Source organism: Sus scrofa, chromosome 13 (genome assembly GCF_000003025.6).
Source record: "Sus scrofa isolate TJ Tabasco breed Duroc chromosome 13, Sscrofa11.1, whole genome shotgun sequence".
Taxonomy (NCBI): Eukaryota; Metazoa; Chordata; class Mammalia; order Artiodactyla; family Suidae; genus Sus; species Sus scrofa.
Window position 1 is genome coordinate 2,007,113 of NC_010455.5, and position 24,710 is coordinate 2,031,822.

Below are 24,710 nucleotides of genomic sequence, written 5' to 3' on the forward strand. Positions count from 1 at the left end.
CATGCCTAGATTTGCACCTTGGTTCTCTTTGCTAATGCGTATTCTGCTAACGACCGCTCATAAACCACTTGGCCATGAGGTTCCTCTTTCTCTTATTCTTTAGAGGACACATCATGCTTGTGCAAATGGTGTGCCAACTGCACAGGTCCGGCATGCCTAGACCAAAGCATTATGTCCTCATTCAGCTGACCCTATGAATAGCTTATGCCTTTAGGTCTTTGTTCTTAAGTTTAAGTCATTTACCATCACTGTGAGTGTTTTTCAAGCAGGAAGATGGGGTAAAGTAAAGAAGGACAAGATGGGGTTTTCAGTAAAGAGGCTAAGAAAAGATTGTAGAGACATGTCTCGCGACAGTGGTGTAGGTCACAGACATGGCTTGGATTCTGAGCTGCTGTGGCTGTGGTGTAGGCCTGTGGCTTCAGCTCCAATTTGACCCCTAGTCTGGGAAACTCGATATGCTGTGGGTGCAGCCCTAAAATCATGAAAGAAAGAAAGAAAGAAAGAAAGAAAGAAAGAAAGAAAGAAAGAAAGAAAGAAAGAAAGAAAGAAAGAAAGAAAGAAAGAAAAGAGAAAGAAAAAGAAAGAAAGAAAGAATGAAAGAAAGAAAGAAAGAAAAAGAAAGAAAGAAAGAAAGAGAGAAAGAGAGAAAGAAAGAAAGAAAGAAAGAAAGAAAGAAAGAAAGAAAGAAAGAAAGAAAGAAAGAGAGAGAGAAAGAAAGAGAGAAGGAAGGAAAGAAAGAGAGAAAGAAAAGAAAAGGCCATCCTTAGCAGCAGGAAATAATGAAAATATTTCCAGTGTTCCTTTCATGACATTCATAGTACAAATATTCTACTTTTCAGGAATAAGAGTCCCTAGACTTTCGGGGAAATAATATATCATCAGGCTGTACCTAAAATTTGAGGAAATCAGTCAGTCTGAATGGACATGTGGGAATTTTAAAACATTTGTTAATATTTCAAACAAAACTATTCAACACATTTTGCTGTTAAACTCTTCTTCCACCATGAATAATTTGTTAAACACTTTGGCCATGAACAATTTGTTACTATCTTTCTGAATTTTGGCTCTGAGTTAATGTTTTCTAATTCCTGGGGGATTTTACAGTTAGATTTTGAAAAAGATAGACTGTTGCTGGAAACTACGTAAAAGACTAATTTTCAATCAGCCGTATTCTTGTCAAGAAGTTATATTTGGACCAAAGGAAGAGAGAGCTTACAATTTTCATTGGCATTTTCTTCCTTTCCTTTGCAATATTATAGTTTGTGAGTTATCTTTGAGGATGTTTCTTCATTGTAAGATTTCTGAGATGAGATGATATTGTTACATTAGTTAAAGGATCACTCCCCATCGTTATTATTTTATTTCACATTGGGGAAAAATGCTGAGGGTCTTTAGGCATTGGAGGAATTAGCCTAAAGTATTTGTGACTTTCTTCCTATTTGTGGTCCTGTTAAGTCTAAGTATTCCCAAGAGGAAATTACTATGCACTAGCATTGACTACTCATAGGTGGGTGTGTCCATCTCCCTTCAAAGGCAAGGAAGCTGAATTTCAGGAACATTAAGTGTGCAGTAAGTACCAGGACTGGGGTCTACTTATATTTCTCAAATTCCAAACACAATGTTATAATAGAAATATTTGCCATGTGTTATACACTAAAAAATAAAGGAAACTTCTGGTTTAATGTGATGGATGACCATATGCATATCTTCCTTCTTCTTGAAAACACTGTAAATGATGGGGGACTGAGTGAGAGAGGGAGAAAGAGAGGAGAGAGAGGAGGAGGAGGAGAAGGAGGAGGAGGAGGAAGTAGGGGGGAAGAAGGGAGAGGATGGAGGAGGGGGAGGAGGGAGAAAAGGAGAGAGAGGAGGGGGAGGGAAGGGAAGAAGAGGGTGAGAGAGAGAGGAGTGTTAATGCATAAGTACAAAGAGATTTAGAGGACATTCAGCCACAAATGAGAACTAACACAAGTTTTTTAAAGAGAGAAATCTCTCAAAGAGAGTGATGGCTTTCTGAGCAGAGTGTGAGTGTTTGGGAGTGAGATATGATTCTTCCCTCAAAAATTTGGGAAGGCTTAGGATCTGCAGCAGCAAATGAAGCAAAAGATGCAGATGATACATGAAGTTTCAGAATGACTGGAATTTTTCATGCAGAGTTGTTGGGACCTCAGTTTGCTTCCACTCTCCAGAGTTGGTTGACAAGCCTCTACTTCACAGCGAGTTTCCACTCAGTTATTTGCTGAACACTCTATTTTTTTTCTAATTTTTAAAGTTTTATTGAGGTATAGTTGATTTACAATGTTGTGATAATTTAGTCTCAATATAGCTTCTTTGTCTTTGGGTATAGAATATCTCTTTTGGTCATCTCCAGTCTATTTTGTTGATGGTTGTCCATCAGTTAGTTGTAATTTTGATGTTTTTATGAAAGAATTTGAGCTTGAGTCCTTCTACCTTGCCATCTTGTCTATGAATCCCTGCTCCTACACTTTTAAATACAGCCAGCCAAGGATCACTGGGCATCTGAGCAAAGTTCTCAACATGACAAAGACCCATACAAACAGAAAAAGCCACATGAAGAAAATAGAGGACATAAAACAAAGGAAATCTCTAAGAAAGTAGAACAAAAGAGAAGTAGGGAATAGGAAATTGCATAAGAAATTTGTGAGGTCATTATGGGAGTTTTGTTTTTGTTTTTGTTTTCTGTTTCGGCCACACCTGAAGCATATGGAAGTTCCCGGGTCAAATCAAAATCCAAACCAAATCCGAGCCACAGCTGCAACTTATTCCACAGCTACAGTAATGCCAGATTCTTAACCCTCTGCACCACAGCAGGAGCTCCAATATGGGAGATTTTAACCTTTGACAAATAGAGAAGGGGAAATTTTCAAAGAAGTAGTACAAGAAAATAGCCTATAACTGAAAGACTTGATTTGCAAATTGATAGGCTCTTCATGTGCCCATCTCAATTAATTTAAAAAAGAAATACCTAAGAAAGATCTTTATGAATTTTAGGACACCAGGGATAAAGACGCATCCTAAAGCTTAGGATGGAAACAGCACTCCATATACAAAGAAATGGGAATTAAAGTGACCTTCGACTCCTCAAACCAACCCTGGAATCTAGAACTCCATGGAATAGTGCCGTCATAATTAGGAAGCAAATTATGTTCAATTCTATGCTTAACATAGAATTTTATGCCCAGATAAATCATGTATTAGTTTCCTAGTACAGCCATAACAAATTTCTATAAACCGGGTACATTAAAACAACAGAACTGTATTCCCTAACAGTTCTGGAGACCAGACTCCAAAATCAAGGTGTTGGCAGATTCAGTCCTTCCAGAGGCTCTGAGAGAAAAATCTGTCCCATGATTCTTCCCTGGCATCCATGGTTTTCAGCAATCTCAAGTGCTCCTTGGCTTCAGATACATTATTCACATCTCTGCCTCTGTCTTCCTATGGCCTTATTTCCTCTGTGTACATTTCTGTTCTACCCAGGGATTATAAGGACATCAATCATTAGATTTAGGGCCCACTCTAATCCAGTATGTCCCTTTCTTAACTAATTACATTTGTGAAGACCCTGTTTCTAAATAGGATCACATCCTGAGGTTTCAGGTGGACATGAATTTTGAGGGGTGGGCATTTTCAACATATTAAAAACCATCAACCAAGTATGAGGTAAGAATAAAGATATTTGGGGGTATTAAGAACTGAAAAATAGTTTTTCCAGTATACTAGAGGATATGGTTTTCCAAACAAGTAAGTAGACTAAGAAAGAGGAAGGCATGGAACCAGGTCAGAGGAAATACAGCAAGGAAAGCAATAGTAAGAGTGCACACAGAGCAGAGGAATGGGGTACTGGGGTACTCTGGGAGGTGAAGTCTCTCAGAACAAAGAAAGAAAATGCTCAGGATTTAATATATTTGAGTATTTGAAAAATAACCTGACAGTCATTTGGCAGAACTCAGAAAGGCTCTTATGATCCTTTGTATTTCTGAGATGTCAGTTGTTATTTCTCCTTTTTCATTTCTAATTTTATTTATGTGAGTCCTCTCTCTTTTTTGCTTGATAAGTCTGGGTAAGGGTTTATCAGTTTTGTTGATCTTTTCAAAGAACCAGCTTTTTGTTTCATTGATCTTTTCAATGGTTTCTATTTCATTGATTTCTGCTCTGATCTTTATGATTTCTTTCCTTCTACTAACTTTAGGTCTTGTCTGTTCTCTCTCGAGCTGCTTTAGATGTGAAGTTAGCTTGTTTATTTGAAGTTTTTCTTGTTTCCTGAGGTGGGCTTGTATTGCTATAAACTTTTTTCTTAGAACGGCTTTTGCTGCATCCCATAGGTTTTGGAGTGTCTTATCTTTGCTGTCATTTCTTCTAGGTATTTTTTCATTTCCTCTTTGATTTCTTCTTTGATCCATTTGTTGTTCAGTAGCATGTTGTTTAGTCTCCACGTGTTTGTGTTTTTTGCAGGTTTTTTTCTTGTTGTTGATTTCCAATCGTATAGTGTTGTGGTCAGAAAAGATGCTTGATATGATTTCAGTTTTCTTAAAAGTTACCGAGGTTGGATTTGTAGCCCAGGATGTGATCACTCTTAGAGAATGTTCCATGTACACTTGAGAAGAATGTGTATTCTGTTGCTTTTGGATGGACTGTCCTATAAATGTCTATTAAGTCCATCTGGGCTACTGCTTTGTTCAGGGCCTGTGTTTCCTTATTGATTTTCTGTCTGGATGAACTGTCCATTGCTGTAAGTGGGGCGTTAAAATTCCCCAGTATGATTGTGTTACTGTCGATTTGTCCTTTTAAAGTTGTTAGCAGTTGCCTTATATATTGTGGTGAACCTATGTTGGGTGCGTAGACATAATATTGTTATATCTTCTTCTTGGATTGATCCTTTGATCATTATGAAATGACCCTCTTTGTCCCTTAAAATATTCTTCATTTTAAAGTCTATTTTGTCTGTTATGAGTATTGCTATTCCAGCTTTCTTTTGATCCCCAATTTGCATGAAATATTTTCTTCCATCCTCTCACTTTCAATTTGTATGTGTCCCTAGAAGTGAAGTGGGTCTCTTGAAGACAGCATATATATGGGTCTTGTTTTTGTATCCATTCAACCAGTCTACGTCTTTTGGTTGGGGTGTTTAGTCCATGAACATTTAAGGTAATTATTAATATGTATGTTCTTATAGCTATTTGATTAATTGCTTTGGATTTGTTGTTGTTGCTCTTTTTTCTTTCCTTCTTCTCTTGTTCTCTCCTCTTGTGGTTTGATGACTATCTTTAGTGTTGTACTTGAGTTGATTCTTCTTTGTTTGTGCATCAACTGTAGATTTTTGGTTTGCAGGTATTCTGAAGTTTTGATATGAGTCTATATGTATAGGAGATTGTTTCAAGTTGTTGTTCTCTTAATTGCAAGTTCATCTGCAGTGTCCTGCATTTGCACCCACCTCTTCTCAAGATTTCTGATTTTGATGGTATAATTGTGCATGGATGATTTCATATCTTTACTGTATATATACCTTTACTGGTGAGCCTTGTCACTTGTGGAATTTTTGTTTCCTGTTGCTGTCTTTTCTTTTCTGCCTAGAGAAGTTCCTTCAGTATTTGTTGTAAGGCTGGTTTAGTGTTGCTGAATTCTCTCAGCTTTTGCTTATCTGTGAAGGTTTTGATTTCTCCTTCAAATTGGAATGAGAGCCTTGATGGGTAGAGTAATCTTGGTTGGAGGTTTTTTCTTTCATCACGTTAAGTATATCATGCCACTCCCTTCTGGCCTGCAGAGTTTCTGCTGAAAAATCTGCAGAAAACCTTATTGGGGTTCCCTTGTATGTTATTTGTTTCTCTTCCCTAGCTGCTTTCAAGATTTTCTCTTTGTCTTTAATTTTGGTCAGTTTGATTAATATGTGTCTTGGTGTATTCCTCCTTGGGTTTATTTTATATGGTACTCGTTGTGCTTCCTGGATTTGAGTGAGTGGTTCCTTTCCCGTGTTAGGGAAGTTTTTGGCTATTTTCCCTTGGAATATTTTTTCTATCCCCTTCTCTCTCTCTTGTCCTTCTGGCACTGCTATAATACGAATGTTGGTGTGCTTCACATTGTCACAAAGTTCTCTGAGATTCTCTTCTTTTGTTTTCAATCTTTTCTCTCTTTTCTGGCCTGCATCTGTAATTTCCACTAATCTGTCCTCCACCTCACGTATTCCTTCTGCCTCCTGTATTCTGCTGTTAGCTGCTTCTAGTGAATTTTTCATTTCAGTTATTGTATTTTGCATCTCTTCTTGTTTAAGTTTTATATGTTGTATCTCTTTGCTCAGTGTTTCCTGTAAGTTATCCATTTTTGCCTCCAGTTAATTTCCAATGTCTTGCATCATCTTCAGCATCAACAGTCTAAAGTCTTTTTCCTGGAGGCTAAGAATCTCCTCCTCACTCAGCTGATTTTCTGGGGTTTTTTCATTCTCCCTCTTCTGAGTTATAGTTTTCTGTCTTTTCATTTTTATAGGTTTTTGGTGTGGTGACCTTTTTACAGATAATAGGATTGTAGCCTCTCTTACTTCTGGTGTCTGCCCCGCCTTGTGGCTGAAGTCTGTGTGGGGGTTTGCTGTAGGCTTCCTGATGGGAGGGACTGATGCCTGCCCACTGGTAGGTGGAGCTGATTCTAATCCCTCTGGTGGGTGGGGCTTAGTCTCTGGATGGGATTAGAGGTGGCTGTGTGCCTTAGGGCTGTGGCCTGTTTACTGAGGGGCAGGGCTGTGATCCTACCTGGATTGTTTTTTGCCCTAGGCTTCTCAGTGCTGACTGATGGATGGGGCTAGATTTTCCCAAAATGGCCACCTCCAGAGAAAGGCACACTGCTGAATATTCCCAAGACCTTTGCTTCCAATGTCCTTCCCCCACCACAAGCCACATTCACCCCTGTTTTCCAGGATGTCCTCCAAGAACTGCAGTCAGGTTTGACCCAGATTCCTATGGAGACCTCACTCTGTGCTGAGACCCAGTGCACGTGAAAATCCATGTGCACCTTTTAAAAATGGGGTCTCCATTTCCCCCAGTCCCATGGAGCTCCAGTGCACAAGCCCCTCTGACCTTCAATGCCAGGTACTCCAGGGGCTCTTTATCCCAGTGCAGGATGCCCATATGTGGGAGTTTGATGTGGGGCCCAGAACTTTCACTCCTGTAGGTGAGTCTCTGTGAACCAGTTAGTTTCCAGTCTGTGGGGCTTCCCACCCGGGAGGTATGGGGTTGTTTATATTATGAAATCACCCCTCCTACCTCTTGATGTGTCCTCCTCTTTTTCTTCTGGAGTAGGGTATCTTTTTTAAGGTTTCCGGTCCATTTGGGTGGGGATTGCTCAGCCTTTAGTTGTGAATTTTGTTGTTTTTAGGAGAGAAGTTGAGCTCCATTCCTTCTATTCTGCCATCTTAATCCTATCTCCCCTCCCAATTGTGGTTTCCTCCATCCCAATTCTTCTTTTTTTCTTTTCTCTCTCTCTCTCTCTCTCTTTTTAATTTAGGGAAGACTTTAGTATTTCTTTTGGAATGGGTTTTGTATTGCTGTACTCTTTTAGCTTTTGTTTGTTGGGGAAGTTCTTTATTTCCCCTTCTATTTTAAATAATATTCTTGCTGGATAAAGTATTCTAGGTTGCAATTTTTTTCCTTTCAGCACTTTAAATGTATCTTGCCACTCCCTTCTGGTCTATAGTGTTTCTGTAGAGAAATCAGCTAATAGCCTTATGGGGGTTTCCTTATAATTAATGCCCTGCTTTTCTCTTGCTGCCTTTAGGATCCTCTCTTTATCTTTAACTTTTGCCATTTTTATTACACTATGTCTTGGTGTGGGCCTCTTTGGGTTCAACTTGTTTGGGGCCCTCTGTGCTTTCTGTATCTTGATATCAGTATCCTTAAATTTCAAAAATTTTCAGCCATAATTTCTTCAAATATATTTTCAATCCCCTTTTCCTTGTCTTTTCCTTCTGGAATTCCTATTATGCATAGATTGGACCACTTTATATTATCCCATTGGTCTCATATTGCTTTCATGTTTTTACAATTGCTTTTCTGTCTGCTGTCCCGCATGGGTGATTTCCATTATTCTATCTTCCACATCACTAATTCATTCCTCTGCATTATTCATTCTGCTCTTTAGTGCCTTTAGCTCAGTTTGTATCTCTGCAACTGAATTTTCTAGTTTTTCTTGGCTCCTCCTTGTATTTTCTAGTTCCTTTCTAAAGAATCTGCATTACTGATCATATTCTGTCTTAATTCCTTTGGTATTTTCACTATCTCGCTTTTGAACTCAATGTCTGTCAGACTGCAGGGGTCTGTTTCCTTGTTGACATCTTTAGGTGAATTGTCCTGTTCCTTTAACTGGAATGGTTTCTGAGCTTCTTCATCTTGCTTGTGTTTTTCTTTATCTGTGAGTTTGGGGAAACCAAACCGTAGTCTTGTAAGGCTACTTCTATAAAAGAATACCCTTTTGTATTTTGGGGGGGCTTACTATTTATTTTTGGTGTGGGACTTTGAATATTTCCTGTCTCTTTCTTCAGTGTGAGCAGGCTGTTATCCCCAGGATGCTCAGTGTGTTTTCAGGGAGAAGGAGGCAATGGGTAGGGCCAGCAGTCAGTGCTTGGTGTTTGGGCTCTCAACAGCAGCAAGGACCTGCAGGAAGGTGACACAGGTTGCTCCTAAGTGCAGGACCCTGGGAAGTGGTAATAAGATCTAGGCAAATCTTCAAGGTGACCAGAGCATTTGGCAGTAACAGCAGCAGGGTGCATGAGTTCTCAGGGGAGTGAGAGCTACAACAGCTTGATTTCATTTGCTGGAACTGCATGGTGCCTGTTCAGGGACCCCTATTGTGAGCAGGCCATGACCATCTCTAGACTCAGCAATAACTGTGGTGTTTTCCCCCCACCACCTGTAGTCCATGCATGAAGCAACCCAGCTCACTTAGCCCACATAGGATGTGCTGTACAGGCTGCTCCTAGTTGCAGGATCCTGGGAAATGACAGAGATCAGGAGTGTGGATGCTACCCAGAACATTTGGCAATGGCAACAGCAGGGTGGATCTGTTCCCAGGGGTGCGAGAGCACCAACAGGTGGTGTTTGGTCACAATGCCCTCCTCTGTGGTGCCCTTGAGGTGATGGAGCTGCAAGTGGTGTCTCTTCACAGACTTCTAGTGGTGGCGAGCCACTCCCACCTCTGGATCCGGAGACAACTGTGGTGGTTTGCGCCCACCTCCTCTAGACCATGCCAGTAGCACCGCTTCCTACTTAGCCCCCACAGGAGGTGCTGCAGAAGCTGCTCCTAGTTGCAGGTTCCTGTGTAGGGACAGTGATCAGGCATCTGGGCCCTGCCCAGAGTTTTTGGCAGTGGCAGCAGCAGGGCAGGTGTGCTTCCAGGGGAGTGAGAGCAACAACAGGTGATGTTCCATCTTGATGTCTTCTCTGTGGTGCCCTCTGAGATGGGGCTGCTAGTGGTTTTTGTTCAGGTATCCCCAGTGGTGGCAGGCCATGCTCACCTCTGGAATCAGGGATGACTGTGGCAGTTTGCCCCCACCACCTGCAGACCATGCTAGAAGCACCTTGTCCCACTTAGCCTATGAAGGAGGTGCTGCACCAGGTGCTCCTGGTTGTAGGGTCTTGGGAAGGGACAGTGACCAAGTGTCTGGGTGCCACCCAGAGCATTTGGCAGTAGCAGCTGCAGGGCAGGTGTGTTCCCAGGGAAGCGAGAGCAACAGTGTATGGTGCTCAAACCAACAATTCTTAATCATGAAATTTATAAAATGAGGGAATTTTAGGGAAGATGAGCCCAGTCCTGCTATTTTACTGACAATGATAAAGAGGATTAAGAGAATGAGAATTCATATTATCTATTTTCTGTATGTCAGGCATTGTGCCAAGTATTATTTCATTTAATCCAATGAGCTAGGTACAGTTTTTTTTTAATTTAAGCAGGTTTTGCATCTCATTGCTACTTAAACATTTTTTATTGATGTATAGTTAATTTAGTGATATGTTAATTTTAAGTATATAGCAAAGTGATTCAGATATATATATATATATTCTTTTTCATAATTTTTCCATTATAAGTTGTTATAAGATATATATTTTTTAGCTTTTTTTTCCTGCCGTATAGCATGGTGACCCAGTTACACATACGTGTATATACTATACACTCTTTTTTCTCACATGTTCCGTCATAAGTGGCTAGACAGAGTTCCCAGTGCTACACAGCAGGATCTCATTGCTCATCCATTCCAAAGGCAATAGCCTGCATGTATTAACCCCAAGCTATTGAGTATATTTCCCCATGCTATAGAGTAGGTCTTCTTTGTTTCTCTATTTTATATATAGTACTCTGTATCTGTTAAATTCATAATTTATCTCACCTCCCCTGGCCCCACTATCCCTTTTGGTAACTGTAAGTTTGTTTTCTATGTCTGTGTATCTGTTTCTATTTCATAGATAAGTTTGTGTCATTTTTTAGCTTTCACACATAAGTGATAATCATATGATATTTGTCTTTCTCAGTCTGACTTATTTCACTTAGTATGATCATATCTATGTCCATCCATGATGCTGCAAATGACTTTATTTTATTCTTCTTTATAGATGAGTCATATTCCACTGTTCATAAAAATGTACCACATCTTTATCCATTCTTCTGTCAATAGAGCTAGGTGAGGTTTTTATCCCCATTTTATTGATACAGAAATCAAGGCAAAATGATGTAGTGACTCACTCCAGTCTGCAAAACTAGTCTGGAGTAGAGTTAGGACTAGTATTCAAGTACCTGATGCCTAATGGTGACTATCTTTCTCTGCACCTTATAACCAGTTTCTCTTCCCATAAGAATGTGCGAAAAGAATACAATCTTTGGAAGAACCTGACAAATCCAGATCTAAATCCCTTGTTACCTTGGCCGATGGGACCATCTCCTTCTGAGTCCTGGATCCCTCACTTTTAGAATGGATATAGTTATGTCTTACTCGTCCTGTGTTGTCAGCATTAAATAAAATAATGTATAAAGCACCAATTATGGCATCTGGTACACTGTTTAAGAACTCAACAAATAAGTTATTTTTTTTATTTTCCGTCTTCCTCTTGCCTTAGGTTGGCAACCATGTCTGTTTGGTCTTTTCAATATCTGCCTTTTAGATAGTAATTGCCAAATATCATATTAATCTTCCAAATGGATCAAATATTCCCGCACACGTGAGGACACACATAATGATGCATTTCAACACAGAGTCCATATAGTCAATACCCCTTCTCAGTAAACACAGTGGGGTTTATGGTTTATTTTAAGGACAAAGAACCTCTCAGAAATTACTTTTTGCTTGATTAATTACCTGATTTTATAAGAAAATAAAAATATTAAGAAATAATTTAATTTAAATAAAAGGATGTATATATATGTATGACTGAGTCACTTTGCTCTACAGCAGAAATTGGCACAATATTGTAAATCAACTTATACTTTAATAAAAAACAAAAAAATGAAGAGAACATTCACAGTGAAAAGTATAAAAAAATAATTTTAATAAACTTAAGGAACACCAAAATGGCCCTTTGCTTGTGTTCCTAATATAATTAATTGATATTTAGCTGGTATTCAGCTGCACTATAGCATCATCCAGAGCCTGAAAAATGCCCAGTGTTTAGACTGCACCCTCTATCAATTTAATCAGAATCCTTGTGGGTGACATCAGGCATCAGTAGTTTTAAAAATTCCTCAGGTGTTCCTAATGAGCAGTCAAAGGCAAGAACCACTGAATTACACATGAGCAGAGGGTCCTGGGACAAGCAGCATCAGCATCAGCTGGGAATTTGTTAGAAATGCACATTCTCAGGCCTCACCCCAGAACCACTGAATCAAAAACTCTGGGGTGAGGCCTTCTGGGAGATTCTTTTTGCACTATCAATTCTGGGAACCACTGTTCTAGATACCCAGCTCTCTCCCTTATCTTCTGTCCTAATTAATCAGTTACAATCCTGCTTATCTTACATTTTAGGTATTTCCCTTCTGTGACCTCTCATCTCCAACCTGAGCACCACTGTCCACTCCTGCCTGGATAACTACCTGATTGTGCTGTGCCTAGTTCTTCTCCCCTCTTCCCTTAGCAGTCAGGACAGCCATAATAAAAGTCCAAGCACATCCCTCTCTGGCACCTCCAGACCAGAATCCAAATGTGGTCCATATGGTCCTCTGTGGCTGGCCTGTGCTTGCCTCTCTGTCCTCATCTCCTGCTGCTTCTAAACTTGGTTAGCAGCACAGAGTCACATAGTCAATCCCCCTCCCTCAGGAACACAGTAGGGTTTATAGTTTAGACAACAACTGATGTTAATGACCAAGTGCTGGGAAAATGGATTATTTTTTGGATTATTTACCTGACTTTTGCCTGGCTAAGTTGTATCCAATCATTTTCTTCCAGAACAATGGACCTCTACTTGATGAAAGTCCCTCTGGGTGCCTGGTTTGGGGTAAGGAGTATTCAACTTCCTACAGTGCTCTTTGTACACCATCACCTTAGTGCTACTACATGAAATTGAAATGATCTTTCTGACTCAGTCTTCCCAGTAAGACTGTTACCTCAGGGTATAGGTCGCCTTTATTTACCTTTACATTCCCTATCTCTGCCATAATGCATCCTATATGGTCCATCCCAAATATGACACCAAGTTGAACTGAAAATTAGAAAATGCATCTATTACTCATTTGCAGAGCTTCAAGCAAGTGCATTCTAGGCCAATGCTTCTCACACTTAGATGTGCCCATACATCACCTGGAGATGTTGGGTTAATAGATACAGACTATTACATTTGGAATGGATTAGCAATGAGGTCCTGCTGTGTAGCACTGGGAACTATGTCTAGTCACTTATTATGGAGCATGATAATATGAGAAAAAAGAGTATATACATGTATGTGTAACTGGGTCACCATGCTGTGGAGTAGAAAATTGACAGAACACTGTAAACCATCTATAATGGAAAAAAATTAAAAATTATTCTACAAAAAAATGTAGACCCTGCTCCAATTGCCTTGCGGCCAAGTCCAGAAATTCTGCATTTCTAAAAGCTCCCAGATGATGCTGATGATGCTGGCTCATAGATTATCAACTACACTTCAGCTAGCTTAGATTGTGGCCCTCTAACACCATGAAACACAGGGCACTTGTAGATCAATTTATGTCATACTATAAAAAACCTTTCTACTTCTTAGAAGTGCTAGTAACTCAGAGGATAAAAGATGATTTATGGGTGAAGGATAAATTAGGATTTGTGGATTAATAGATACACACTACTATGTGTATGATAGAAAGATATATGACACAAATCAACATAACTACGACACAAAAACTAACTCACAGACTTAGAGAACAGATTTGTGGTTGCCAAGGGTGGTGGAGGAGGGATGGGTTAGGGGCTTGGGATTAGCAGATGCAAACTATTATATACAGAATGGGTAAATGACAAGGTCCTACTGTATAGTACAGGTAACTATATTCCATATCTTGAATATAAATCTTAATAGAAAGAATGTGAAAAAGAATGTATATGTGTATGTGTGCATGTGTGTGTGTACACATACACACACAAACATACATGTGTATATATAACTGAATCATTTTTCTGTACAGCGGAAATTAACACAGCATTGTAAATCAACTATATTCCAATACAATTTTAAAAATAAGAAATAAAATAGATAAATAAAAAGGACCTACTATATAGCACAGGGAACTACATCCAATATCTTGTAATAAACTATAATGGAAAAGAATATGAAAAAGAATGTATATGCATGTATAACTGAATCATTTTGCTGTACAGCAGAAACAAACACAACATTGGAAATTAACTATACTTCAATTAAAAAGATGGCTTATGCCATTTACTAGTTTATTCTTATAACATTCATCAGCCTGGAGTCTTACATATGCTTCTGTAAGAGATTGCAAACAGTTGTGGTTTGAGCCAGGCTCCCACAGAGCTGTTATCCTCATCACTGAAGGTGACAACTTCCTTCTCAGCAACATTTGTGTAGAAGATAGCTTCTAGCTCTTATCAGACTTTTTCTCAGCACAGAATCCAAATTCAGTTTGGGAAATAGAAGACAAGGAGAAGAGAGGGAGTCCAGTAGGAAATCAGCCAAACTCAGCAAGCCAGGGCTTATTCATTCATCCCTTCCTGCACAGAGAAAAATAGTTACTGAGTACCTATTAAGATCCTAGCACCCATGAGAGTAGGGGAGCAAAGGTTGTCAAGGTGGATGATGGAGGGCTGGAGCAGAAATTTAGTCAGAAGGAAATTCCAGAGTTTTGGGTCAGAGATGGAAAGAGTTCCAATTGAGGGAGTTCCATTGGGGCTGCATAAATTTTCAGCTATGACTGTTCAAATTCTCAACCCCACTGCTCACACTCGGATAAAAGATGTAGGAATCAGATTAAAACTATCACAAGATATTTTCCAGGGATATCACAGGATTCTTAGTCATCTGTAATTCTGACCAGCTGTTCTGCAGTCCAGTTTCTGTTACATGGAAGCCTGCAGTGGCTCCACCGTGGGTCTTTTCTGTAAACAATCCCTGGAAAAATGTGTGCTTAATGCATGTCTACTTTTTTTTTTTTTTTTTTTGCCACATCTGTGGCATGTGGAGATTCCTCAGCCAGGGATTGAACCAGCACTGTAGCAGTGACTCTTCGCCACAGCAGTGACAATGCTGGGCCATTAACCCACTGAGCCATCAAGGAACTCTCATGGCTTATATTTGAGAGCATGCCTAGAGATTACTAGTTTTGCCTAGAGATTACTCCATATTCCAATAAATTGGCTTAAGTCAGAGTGGTTTAAGTTTTTTTTAATATCTGATTTTTTTTTTTTTAATTTAAAAGAAAGACTTTTCAGCAACCGACCACACTTGTTCTGGTCTCAGGTTTCCAATCACACTGCCCCTTATAAGTCTGCTCACGCACTTCCAATTTCCCCACTTACTTCAGTGCGTAGACACACACATTTTTGTTTGTTTTGTTTCATCTTTTATTTCCTTGTCATTGTTCATAATCTTCTCCTCCCATCAAACTAAACCACATTTATCTTTCAAAGTGAATTTGCTCATTCATTCAATCTTTATTGGATGCTTTTTAAGTACCATCCTGGGTGCTGTGGATACAGCGATAAAAAAAAATAGGGTGCTTAACTCAGTGTCCCTTGGGAACATAAACGAGTGAATGGGCCAAGCCAGTATAACCTTCTCTGGTGAGAACCTGGAGGGAGGGGCCCAGGGCTGTATAGGGGGTGGAGGGTTACCTTGCTCAGCTTTGGAAATTTATGGAAGGTGTTCCCAGGCAGGTGAGAGCCAACAAGATGATGAATAAGAGGCAGGAAAGGGAAGTGGTTCCTTGCAGTGAAGAGAGGTTAGGCTGGAAAACATCAGCAAAGGTCAGAGTTTTCAGTGTCATTTAAGGCATGGAAAGAGTTTATACCATTATCTTAAAGGAATTGGAAGGAGGGGCCTGGTGTGAATGCCATTTCTTCCTTGAAGTGTTCTTCAGTTATTTAAATACCAAGTGATTTTTTTTCCTTCTTCATTTCCAAAACAATTACTGGCCTTACTTAGCAACCTTACTTTGAAGTCATGCATGGTATTTTTTTTTTTTAAATCATTTTGTGGTCATTCTGTGCTGTTAATTCTCAACTATTTTATACCCATAGCACATATTCGAGCATCACATTTTTTGGCTTGAATGTCCAAAATATGTAAAAGTTTATTTAAAAGTTTTCTATATTTACAGTGTAATTGTTCCTCCAGTGAAACAATTTCATTAATATCACCCTTCTTACATGCATCAAATTGTGACTACTCAGATATAAAATTCACATCAAAATTGAATATATACTCAATGGCAACAAGAGCTATTTTATATACTAATTCAAATTCTGTGACCTATGACTGAAGAGGCCAAGTTTCCCTAATGCTTGGTGTTAAAGAGAATCCATTATTCTAGAATATTAGCTAATTCTAAGCAATCTTCACTTAATGTCATCTCCTCAGGAGCAAGGATAGTTTATATATATATATGTGTGTGTGTGTGTTCATTTGTGTGTATATATAATATGTATATACATATATGTATTTGAGTGTGTGTGTATGTATGTGTGTGTGTGTGTGTGTGTGTGTATATATATATATATATATATGTATGTGTATATATATATATAAAACCTGAACTATCATTGCTTGTATTATGATATAATATAACATAAGGTAATATAATATAACATATAAATATATCTTAATTCCTTATACTCAGCACGGTTTTAGATGTAGCATAAGGATTTACTTAAATTTTACATTTATTTCCTTGACTTGGTTTACTTTTTTTTTATGGCCACAGCCATGGCCTATGGAAATTCCCAGGCCAGGAATTGAATCCCATCTGCAGCTGTGACCTACGCCAAAGCTGTGGCAATGCCAGATCCTTTTAATCCACTGCACCAGGCCTGGGATCAAACACATACCTCTTCAGCAACCTAAGCCACTGCAGTCAGGTTCTTAACCCACAGCACCATGGCAGGAATTCCAGTTTATTCTTTTTAAATCATGAAACATATCAGGCATCTAAAAATGTATAAAAATATAAGGAGGACCTATTTTCCCATTGCCCAGCTTAAGAAATAAAGCATCCTAATGACAACCGGTCCCTCACTTTACCCCTCCCCACTGAAAGATGACCATTGTCTTGAATTTGGTGTTTATTACCCCCATATATGCTCTCACTTTAGTTCAGGTATTTATGAAAAATAGGTGGTATTGCTTCTCAGATTTTAGAATGTCGTATGAATGATGTTGGAATGTATCCTTCTGCAACTCTTCTCAGTTCCATACTCTCTTTGAGATTTGTTTGTGTTTATAGATGCAGCTCTAGTTCATCAATTTAACTGCTGTTATCATATTCCATTCTATGAATACACTACATTTAGGATTATTTGATTGGTTTCAAGTTTTTACTAAAATACACTGGGCTGCAGTGAACATGTTTGTATTTGGTCCCCTGTGTACTTGTTTAAATGCTTCTATAGACATGTAGATCTAATGTGGGGTTGTTGAGTTTTAGATGTGCGTTGTCAACCTAATTAGATACTGTTAAGGATGCAATTTAGAGGCAGGACAATTCACACTCCCATCAGTAGAGTATGAGTCTCTCTGGCCTCACATTCTTTTTTTTTGCTAAAGTGAAGTATAGTTATTTCCAATGTTGTGTTAGCTTCAGGTGTACATCAAAGTGATGTACTTTAAAAGAGTGTATGTGTGTGTGTGTACACATATATATGCTCTTTTTCAAATTCTTATCCTTTATAACATTAAAAAACATCAAGTAGAATTCCCTATGCCATACAAAAGTCTTTGTTGGTTAACTTTTTATACGTATTGGTGTGTATATGTTAATCCCAAACTTCTAATTTATCTTTTCTCTTCCTTTCCACTTTGGTAACCATAAGTCGGTTTCTATGTAAGTCCACCTATGTTGTAAATAGGTTCATTTGTATCTTTTTTATATTCCACATATAAGTGATATTATACAGTATTTTCTTTGTGTGACATTTCACTTAGCATGATAATCTCTAGGCACATCCATGTTGCTGAAAATGGCATTATTTCATTCTTTTTCAAGGCTTAGCTGTATTCCATGTGTGTGTATGTGTGTGTATGTATACCATATCTTTTTTTTATTTACACAAATCCTATTTGATAAGAGCTCACAGAATATTTGATCAGGTGTAGATTATGCTGTGTTTTAGTCTAACCCCTATAGTTAACACAAATTCTACACCACAATCATGTTTATAAGGTAAAAATTGTACAGTAGCTCTGTATACTAAAACATTACCAATGTAATGTTGAGGAATCAAATTATCAGCTGGCTGACTTTGCTATTGTAATGTATATTAATATCTTTTTTCTAGCATGCAATGCCACTTAGAAAAAATTCACCACTCTTTCAATATATTTTAATTTCCAGTATACATTACTAGCTGGAAAATTCATTTAATTGGCAGTAAGGTGGGAATTTGGTCCAAAGTGTAAAGACTCATTTTGATGAGTTAAGTGATCATTAAACGTGCAATGGTGAACTTTCAATTGATAAACTATTTCTATTGTTCAGTAAAGACTATTATTGTAGCTAGCCTAGCCATGAGAACTTTTTTCCACTTGATTATAAGCATTTCTTGCCTTCAGACTGGCTATGGGATGCAAGAGGTCCAATAACTCTGCCAAGGGCATGGCAACCACCTCACCAGCATCATCAGACCAGATATTAATGGCTGCTTTGATGAAGCTTCACCACAAAACTGAACACACTGCTGGAATGTGTCCCAACAGAGTCTCTTACACCTTCCTCACTAGCTAACCAGACATTGGTCATCATTGCTTGGCTTTACTTCTTCCTGCATCAAATTCGTCACAACCTTGAACACTGAACAGGATCAATGTCTTTAGTACATTAGCTGCATGTTCCTCTTTTTCCCAGGGAGAGGAATGTTATAAAAGGAAGTCATGTCATCTTCTTTTTCAACTTCTTTGAGTCTACTCTCATCTTTTTGAAGTTCGTGAAATGCCTCTTTCACCAGATTGTCTAGATCCACTTTGTCTAATAATTCTAGCTCAGGGTTTCTTTCCAGCACAATGGACACAACCATTAGTAGCTCCACAATGGTCTGTCGGTTCTTTGGCTGGTCAATATTTCCCAACATGTCTTCTACAAGAGAGAGTTACTCATCTCGTACATGGTCATATCTGATAGAGTTGGTTGCTGTGGCAAATGCTTCCTGGCTGCAATGATACCATTGGGTGTGTGCTCCAGGATCTGCCATACTCTGTCATAGAACCCAGCGGGAGGTCTATCCAAAGATCCACTGATCTGACGCCTGTTCAGCCAAGATCTTTCATTCTGTTGAGCCACCTTCACTAGGTGACAGCTGATGCAAGTCTCTGGCTGGCTTATTCCAGCCACTGATCTGTGGCTCATACCTCATAGAGTGGAGAATGTGACTGAATAACTTGGGGTTATTGGAGATGATCCAGCCAATGTGCATGACCAGCTCTTGCTGAATGACCACCTCCCACTCATCATGAGTGTTACACTTGTAATTAGATGATATTCTTAATCACTCTTGGAGACAAAAGATTTGAGATAACCTTCATGCCCAAAGGCATCCAGAATTACCTGTTTGCCCTGCACTAAAAAATTAGTGATGGATGGGTCCAGGCTGTCCACTAGCTTACTTAAAAGACTACCTTAAAAAGCAAAAAAAAAAAAAAAAAAAAAGACTTGCTGCATGGTGCAACACTGACCAAATTTTTTGCTGCCAGCTCCTCTATAGACTTTCTCAATGTAATCAGAAACAATGCCTTCCTTCGTGATGAATTTGGGGCCTTTTCTTTTGAGCTGTATACTCAGCGGGATGGCTAGGCTAGCCAGACAACTACAGTCATTCAGTTTTTGAAGAATTTCATGGGAGATTTTTTTTTACCTTTCAGTAACTGCAATATCTGGTTGCTGTACTCATTCAGGAGCATTGGAGATGCTGCTTTGTCGTTTGACTTTTGAATGTTTGGGAACTTCTAGTTCCTCAAAACTCTTAAATTCTGGAAGCTTTTTCATATCACTGATTTGTAAGAAGTCAAGTTGCTCTACCACAGCTCCAGATAGTAGTATCTGTAGACAATCAATGTGAACTCTGCTTCCTCCAACCATTACTTTCTTAAAAGCTTCCACCATATCTACTATGGGGTTAAATAGGCTACTTCTTATATTATCTTCCTGGAGGAGAGCAAGGAAAAGTGGACATTCATGCATTTTCCAGTATTGCTTAATGAACTGTAGTGCATTATTTATGTCATGTATCAGCAGTAAAACATCTTGAGACATGTAGAAATCACTTAGGTAAAAGATGATAGGGTAAAACACCATAGTCTTTCCTAGATGTGATAAATCTTTGATGTACCAAAGCAGCCAATAGGGTCTATTTGGCCTTTTGGAGAGTCCTAAGGCCAGATACCCAACTGGAAATAAGCTTTCACAAGCTCCTGCTGTGCCCAAATCTGAATGGGTTCTACCTGCTGAGGAGTTTCCTTAACATACCATATGTGCTGAGGAAAACTACATAAACAACCAAATTATTTTCCAGTGGTCCCTGATTGGAAAACCTCATGCTCACATTACACTGATTCTGTAGTGGGACATAACCCTGAATAGGATCAGTGTCTTTAGAACTGATTGATTCATCAGCAAGGAGTTTTGCAATGATATAAAGGGCTTGTCCCCAAAGAAATAAGTTTTCTATCATGGCCACAGTTTCTAGAAAATTGCTTCTGACTACCAGGGTTTCTTTCTTCCTAGTCTACAAAGTTAGCTGGCGCATAATAGTCCTTTGGTATTACAGGATAACCTTTTGTGGTCTGATGAAGTACTGGAGTCAGAAGATCCTGATATTCTTTCACTTGCTTGGGTTTGCCTCTAAAAACACCATGAATCATCATGTAAAGGAAAGATATGGGAAATTCACATTTTATGCCATCAAATAGCTTACTTTCAGCTGGTATGGAGTAATGTCTATTGGGATCTTCAATTGATGTACCATACTCATTTCCCAAGAAATGCTTAAGTCTATATTTTCCATTTTTAACCACTTTTATCAATTTTTAAATTTTTAACCACTTTATCAATGTATGGTTAAACAGAACTTGATCACCCAAGGCAAATTCAGGATAACTGATGCAAGGGAGCAGGGCAGCATCTGTGTTATGAGATCTTGATTCTTCAGGTAAAGATGAGCACAGAATTTGTCAGCTGTGATTGTGGGCATCAAGATCCACAAATATAACTGACAAGGAACTTCCCTGATTGCCAAAGAGGTTGAATTCACTAATTGTTTCTAGAGCCGCTTTTGCTAAGCCAATAGAGCTCGAATGCAGCTCTGTACAGCATTTATTATATTTGCTTCCTCTTTCCCAGACACCAAAGTCAGGCACACGGTAAACTCTTTCTACACAAAATACAAATTTCTGAACAAAAGAGACCTCATCTGTGTTATAGATAATCTAGAGTTGTGAGGAAATCATTTCTACAAGGTAAAGGAGATAGAGAGACAGTCTTTATCTGAAGATGACCATATTCCTCATAGGAGAGGATCTCATCTCCTGTATGCAAATTGAAAACAGAATGAAGTCATGTGGTCAGGCGTGGATCCTGCTTAAACTGCTGGACCTTCTTGGTCTGACACATATAGCAGTAGAGAATTTCTCTCATACATTTTATAGCTGCATGCTCCAGCTCATGGGTCCTTCCCTTGTCATCATCAATGCACCTGTATGCAGGAGCCAAAGCCCAGGCCCCAGCAGTGCAGTATAGACTGTCAAGGACATTGGCTTTCTGAGCATCACCACATTTTAGTGGGAAAGAGACCTGTGTTTGGACTTTGATACAGCAGCAATGTTGACTTGGCAATTCTGTAATCATGATCCATCTTATCCCACAGAGTTTCATTATCAGTTCTTGGAATATTAATGCTTTTAAGAGGTTCATAAGCTGAACCAGACCATAAGAAAGCTGGTGAAGAGACAACTACATCAGGTGAGTTGGCCATCTCAAATTGTTGACTCTAACATATATGCTGCAGGCTAAACTCTAGCAATTTTCAAAACTGAGCACTTGGTCTGGGCTCTTTGCTTCAAGATCTTCCAGCTCACGTGGGCCATGAACCCCACCATCCTGCTTGTGCCACAGCCTTGGCTTCTGCCCCTGGGCTATACCATATCTTCTTTATCCATTCATCTGTCAATGGACGTTTAGCCATTTCTTGGCTATTGTAAATAGTGCTGCAGTGAACACTGGGGTGCATGTACCTTTTTGAATTATAGTTTTCTCCAAATATATGCCCAAGAGTGCGATTATTGGATCACATGGTAGCTCTATTTTTCATGTTTTAAGGAAGCTCCATACTGTTCTCCATAGCCGGTCTCACATTCTTGATAACCTATGTTACTTTCAGATTTAGGGATCTGATGTACTCTTAGGGAAAAAAAAAACTTTAATTTATGGAATGAGTAGGTTTTGCTTTAGAACTTCCCAGAGGGAGTTCCTGCTATAGCTCAGCTGGTTGAGAACCCAACTCAGTGTTGGTGAGGACGTGTGTTCATTCCCTGGTATTGCTCAGTGGGTTAAGGATCTAGCACTGCCTCAAATTATGGAATGGGTTGCAGATGCAGCTCAAATCTGGTGTTGCTATGGCTGTGGTGTAGGCCTGCAGCTGCGGCTCTCATTGGACCCTTAGCCTGGGAACTTCCATAGGCTGCAGGTGCAACCCTAAAAAGGAAAAAAAAAAAAAAAAAGAAGAACTTCCCAGAAAGCAATAAATGGCTATTGTAAAATTTTTGATGGCCTAGAATTTATTGATTGGATTATTTAAAAATTATTCAAACAACAAGAGTAATTTAGGGACAATTAGGTGGAAAAAGTATAATATTGCTTTTAGTATTACTCCATGAACACAGATCACTTTAAAAATAAACAACATGTATTCATTGACATGGTAATTACTTAACCAAATTGAGCAATTTTCAGAATTCACTATTGGCTTATTTTACATTCATAAAAATATTTTCCAAATATGTTTAATCCTGTACTGGTATTCCAATGGGTATGTGTTAGACTAGAGTTAAGTAAAAATGAACAGAACAAGTGTCCAGGCCAGACTTGCTTTCATTTTATAACCTGTCTCTTGTTAACATTATAATTTTCAATAATAATTCTGGTTAGATAGAGTATTCATGCTTTTCCATAGTGTTTTATTTTGCCTTGTTTTCAGCAAAAATAAAGTATGCCCAGAACAAAGCATTCTAAAACATAAACATGATCATAGCATAAAACAGAAGTTTATAAAATTAGCTTCAACTTACTTTTTTCTTTCTTACAAATTCTATTGTTTCGTAAATGTCCTGAAAAGAACAAGCATTGACTATATTGGTAGCAGCTGGACAGATGGGTTTTACAGTGCTAAATGCAACATTAGGGTCATACCAGAAATGAAGACATGGGCATGGGTTTCTATTTCTCTAAACAGACAGAAGACATTCTTAGGAAATTCCAGTTCTAAGTGCTTTTACTTGAGTCCAGTTTGAGATATGATGAAAATAATGACAAAAAATATTTTTTAGGCAGGTACATCGTCACAGTTGATGCCTCATACAGAGTTGTCAAAGAAAAGAATCAGTTAATTCTTCAAGGTCAGTTGTCCCAATTCTCAGGAGAAATGAAATCTTTCCTAGTTTCTTGGGTCTGCTCATTGATGTCTTCACTCAGAAAAGTCTTTCCCTCAGATTTGAAACAGAACACATTTGGCATATTATTAGCTAACTGTCTTCATGAAAAATTCCTGCCACTTACCACTCCACCCCTAATACATGATTTATACGTCCTGGCTAGACCCACATGGAATTAGACATCCATGGAGCTATGTTCTTTTCTGCTATGAACTTCTTGTGTCCTCACCATCTGCAAAACAAAAATATGCATTGCGCTTAACGTCACTGGATTTCTTCAAAATATTCCCTTTAGAGTCTACTCCTTTTTATGCCACGTCAGAAAAAACATGCAGTTTTGCCACTTTTAATAGTCATAATAAAAGAGTGATATGATAATGCATATAAATGAGCAACATGTAAGTAGAACTATAGATATAATTCTTTCTGGGAAAATACTGGTATATTTGTCATGTGAAATTTGATACTTAGCACGTTTAGTAGCTGGTGTCATTAACTCAGAGCTAGAAGGAATGTGCAGAGTTAGAAAAACTCTGACCAGAATCCCTCTGATCTTTTTTGTAGCATTAATTTCTAGGACAACATTCCTTCCTCTCCTATCCCTCTTCCCCATTCTCACCCCAGTCACCCCCATCTGAGCTTTGGCCTCCAGAATCAGCATCTATTATTCCCTGGACAGTTTCCATCTAGCTACTTTAACTACATACAGCATAAGTCCATGGGCGCTCAAGACAACCCTTGACCAATCAGTAATCAATGAGGGAGTCAGAAAGCCTCAGGTCAGGATGACCCTTTGGCATCACATACACCTGAGGTCTGGAAGGAGTGAACTGAAGCTGCCCCCTGTGGCACTCTTCTGAGATGACACTCTTGTTTGCCCACTTCTCGCCTGTCTTGCTGCGTCCACCCGCTTCCAGTTCTCTTCTGAGTGGGCATCATCTCCATAAGTCACATGCATATGAATCCTTCTCTCAGGTTTAGCTCTGGGGAGCTTGGCCCAAGATAGCATCTGAGACTTGATCCTGCCTATTTGTCTTGACACTTTTGATTAACCTCAAAGGAAAACCATGTACTCTTACCTTGTATATTTTATTTTATTTTATTTTTGTCTTTTTAGGGCCACACCTGCAGCATATGGAGGTTCCCAGGCTAGGGATCTAATCGGAGCTGTAGCTGCTGGCCTATGCCAGAGCCACAGCAATGCCAGTTCTGAGCTGTGTTTGCTACCTGCACCACAGCTCACGGCAACACCAGATCCTTAACCCACTGAGCAAGGCCAGGGATCAAACCTGCAACCTCATGATTCCTAGTCAGATTCGTTTCTGCTGTGCCACGACAGGAACTCCCTTACCTTGTATATTTTAAAGTTAAAATCTATATTTTAAAAAA

At 39.0% G+C, this 24,710-nt stretch overlaps 1 protein-coding gene and 1 pseudogene across 7 annotated transcripts in view; both read right to left on the reverse strand.

Annotated features, from left to right (window-relative positions):
• Nucleotides 16,583-22,329, reverse strand: LOC100515797 (annotated as a pseudogene).
• The window catches only part of COL6A5 (collagen type VI alpha 5 chain), a 144,862-nt gene continuing 142,582 nt past the window's right edge, over nt 22,431-24,710 (reverse strand). For all 7 annotated transcript variants that reach the window (XM_021071336.1, XM_021071337.1, XM_005669264.2 and 4 more), the window contains one exon: nt 22,431-23,553. Coding sequence is in view for 3 of the 7 variants with exons in the window: in XM_005669265.2 (XP_005669322.2) it covers nt 23,528-23,553 (26 nt within the window). In the remaining 4 variants the exon portion in view is untranslated. The remainder of the gene's footprint in view (nt 23,554-24,710) is intronic.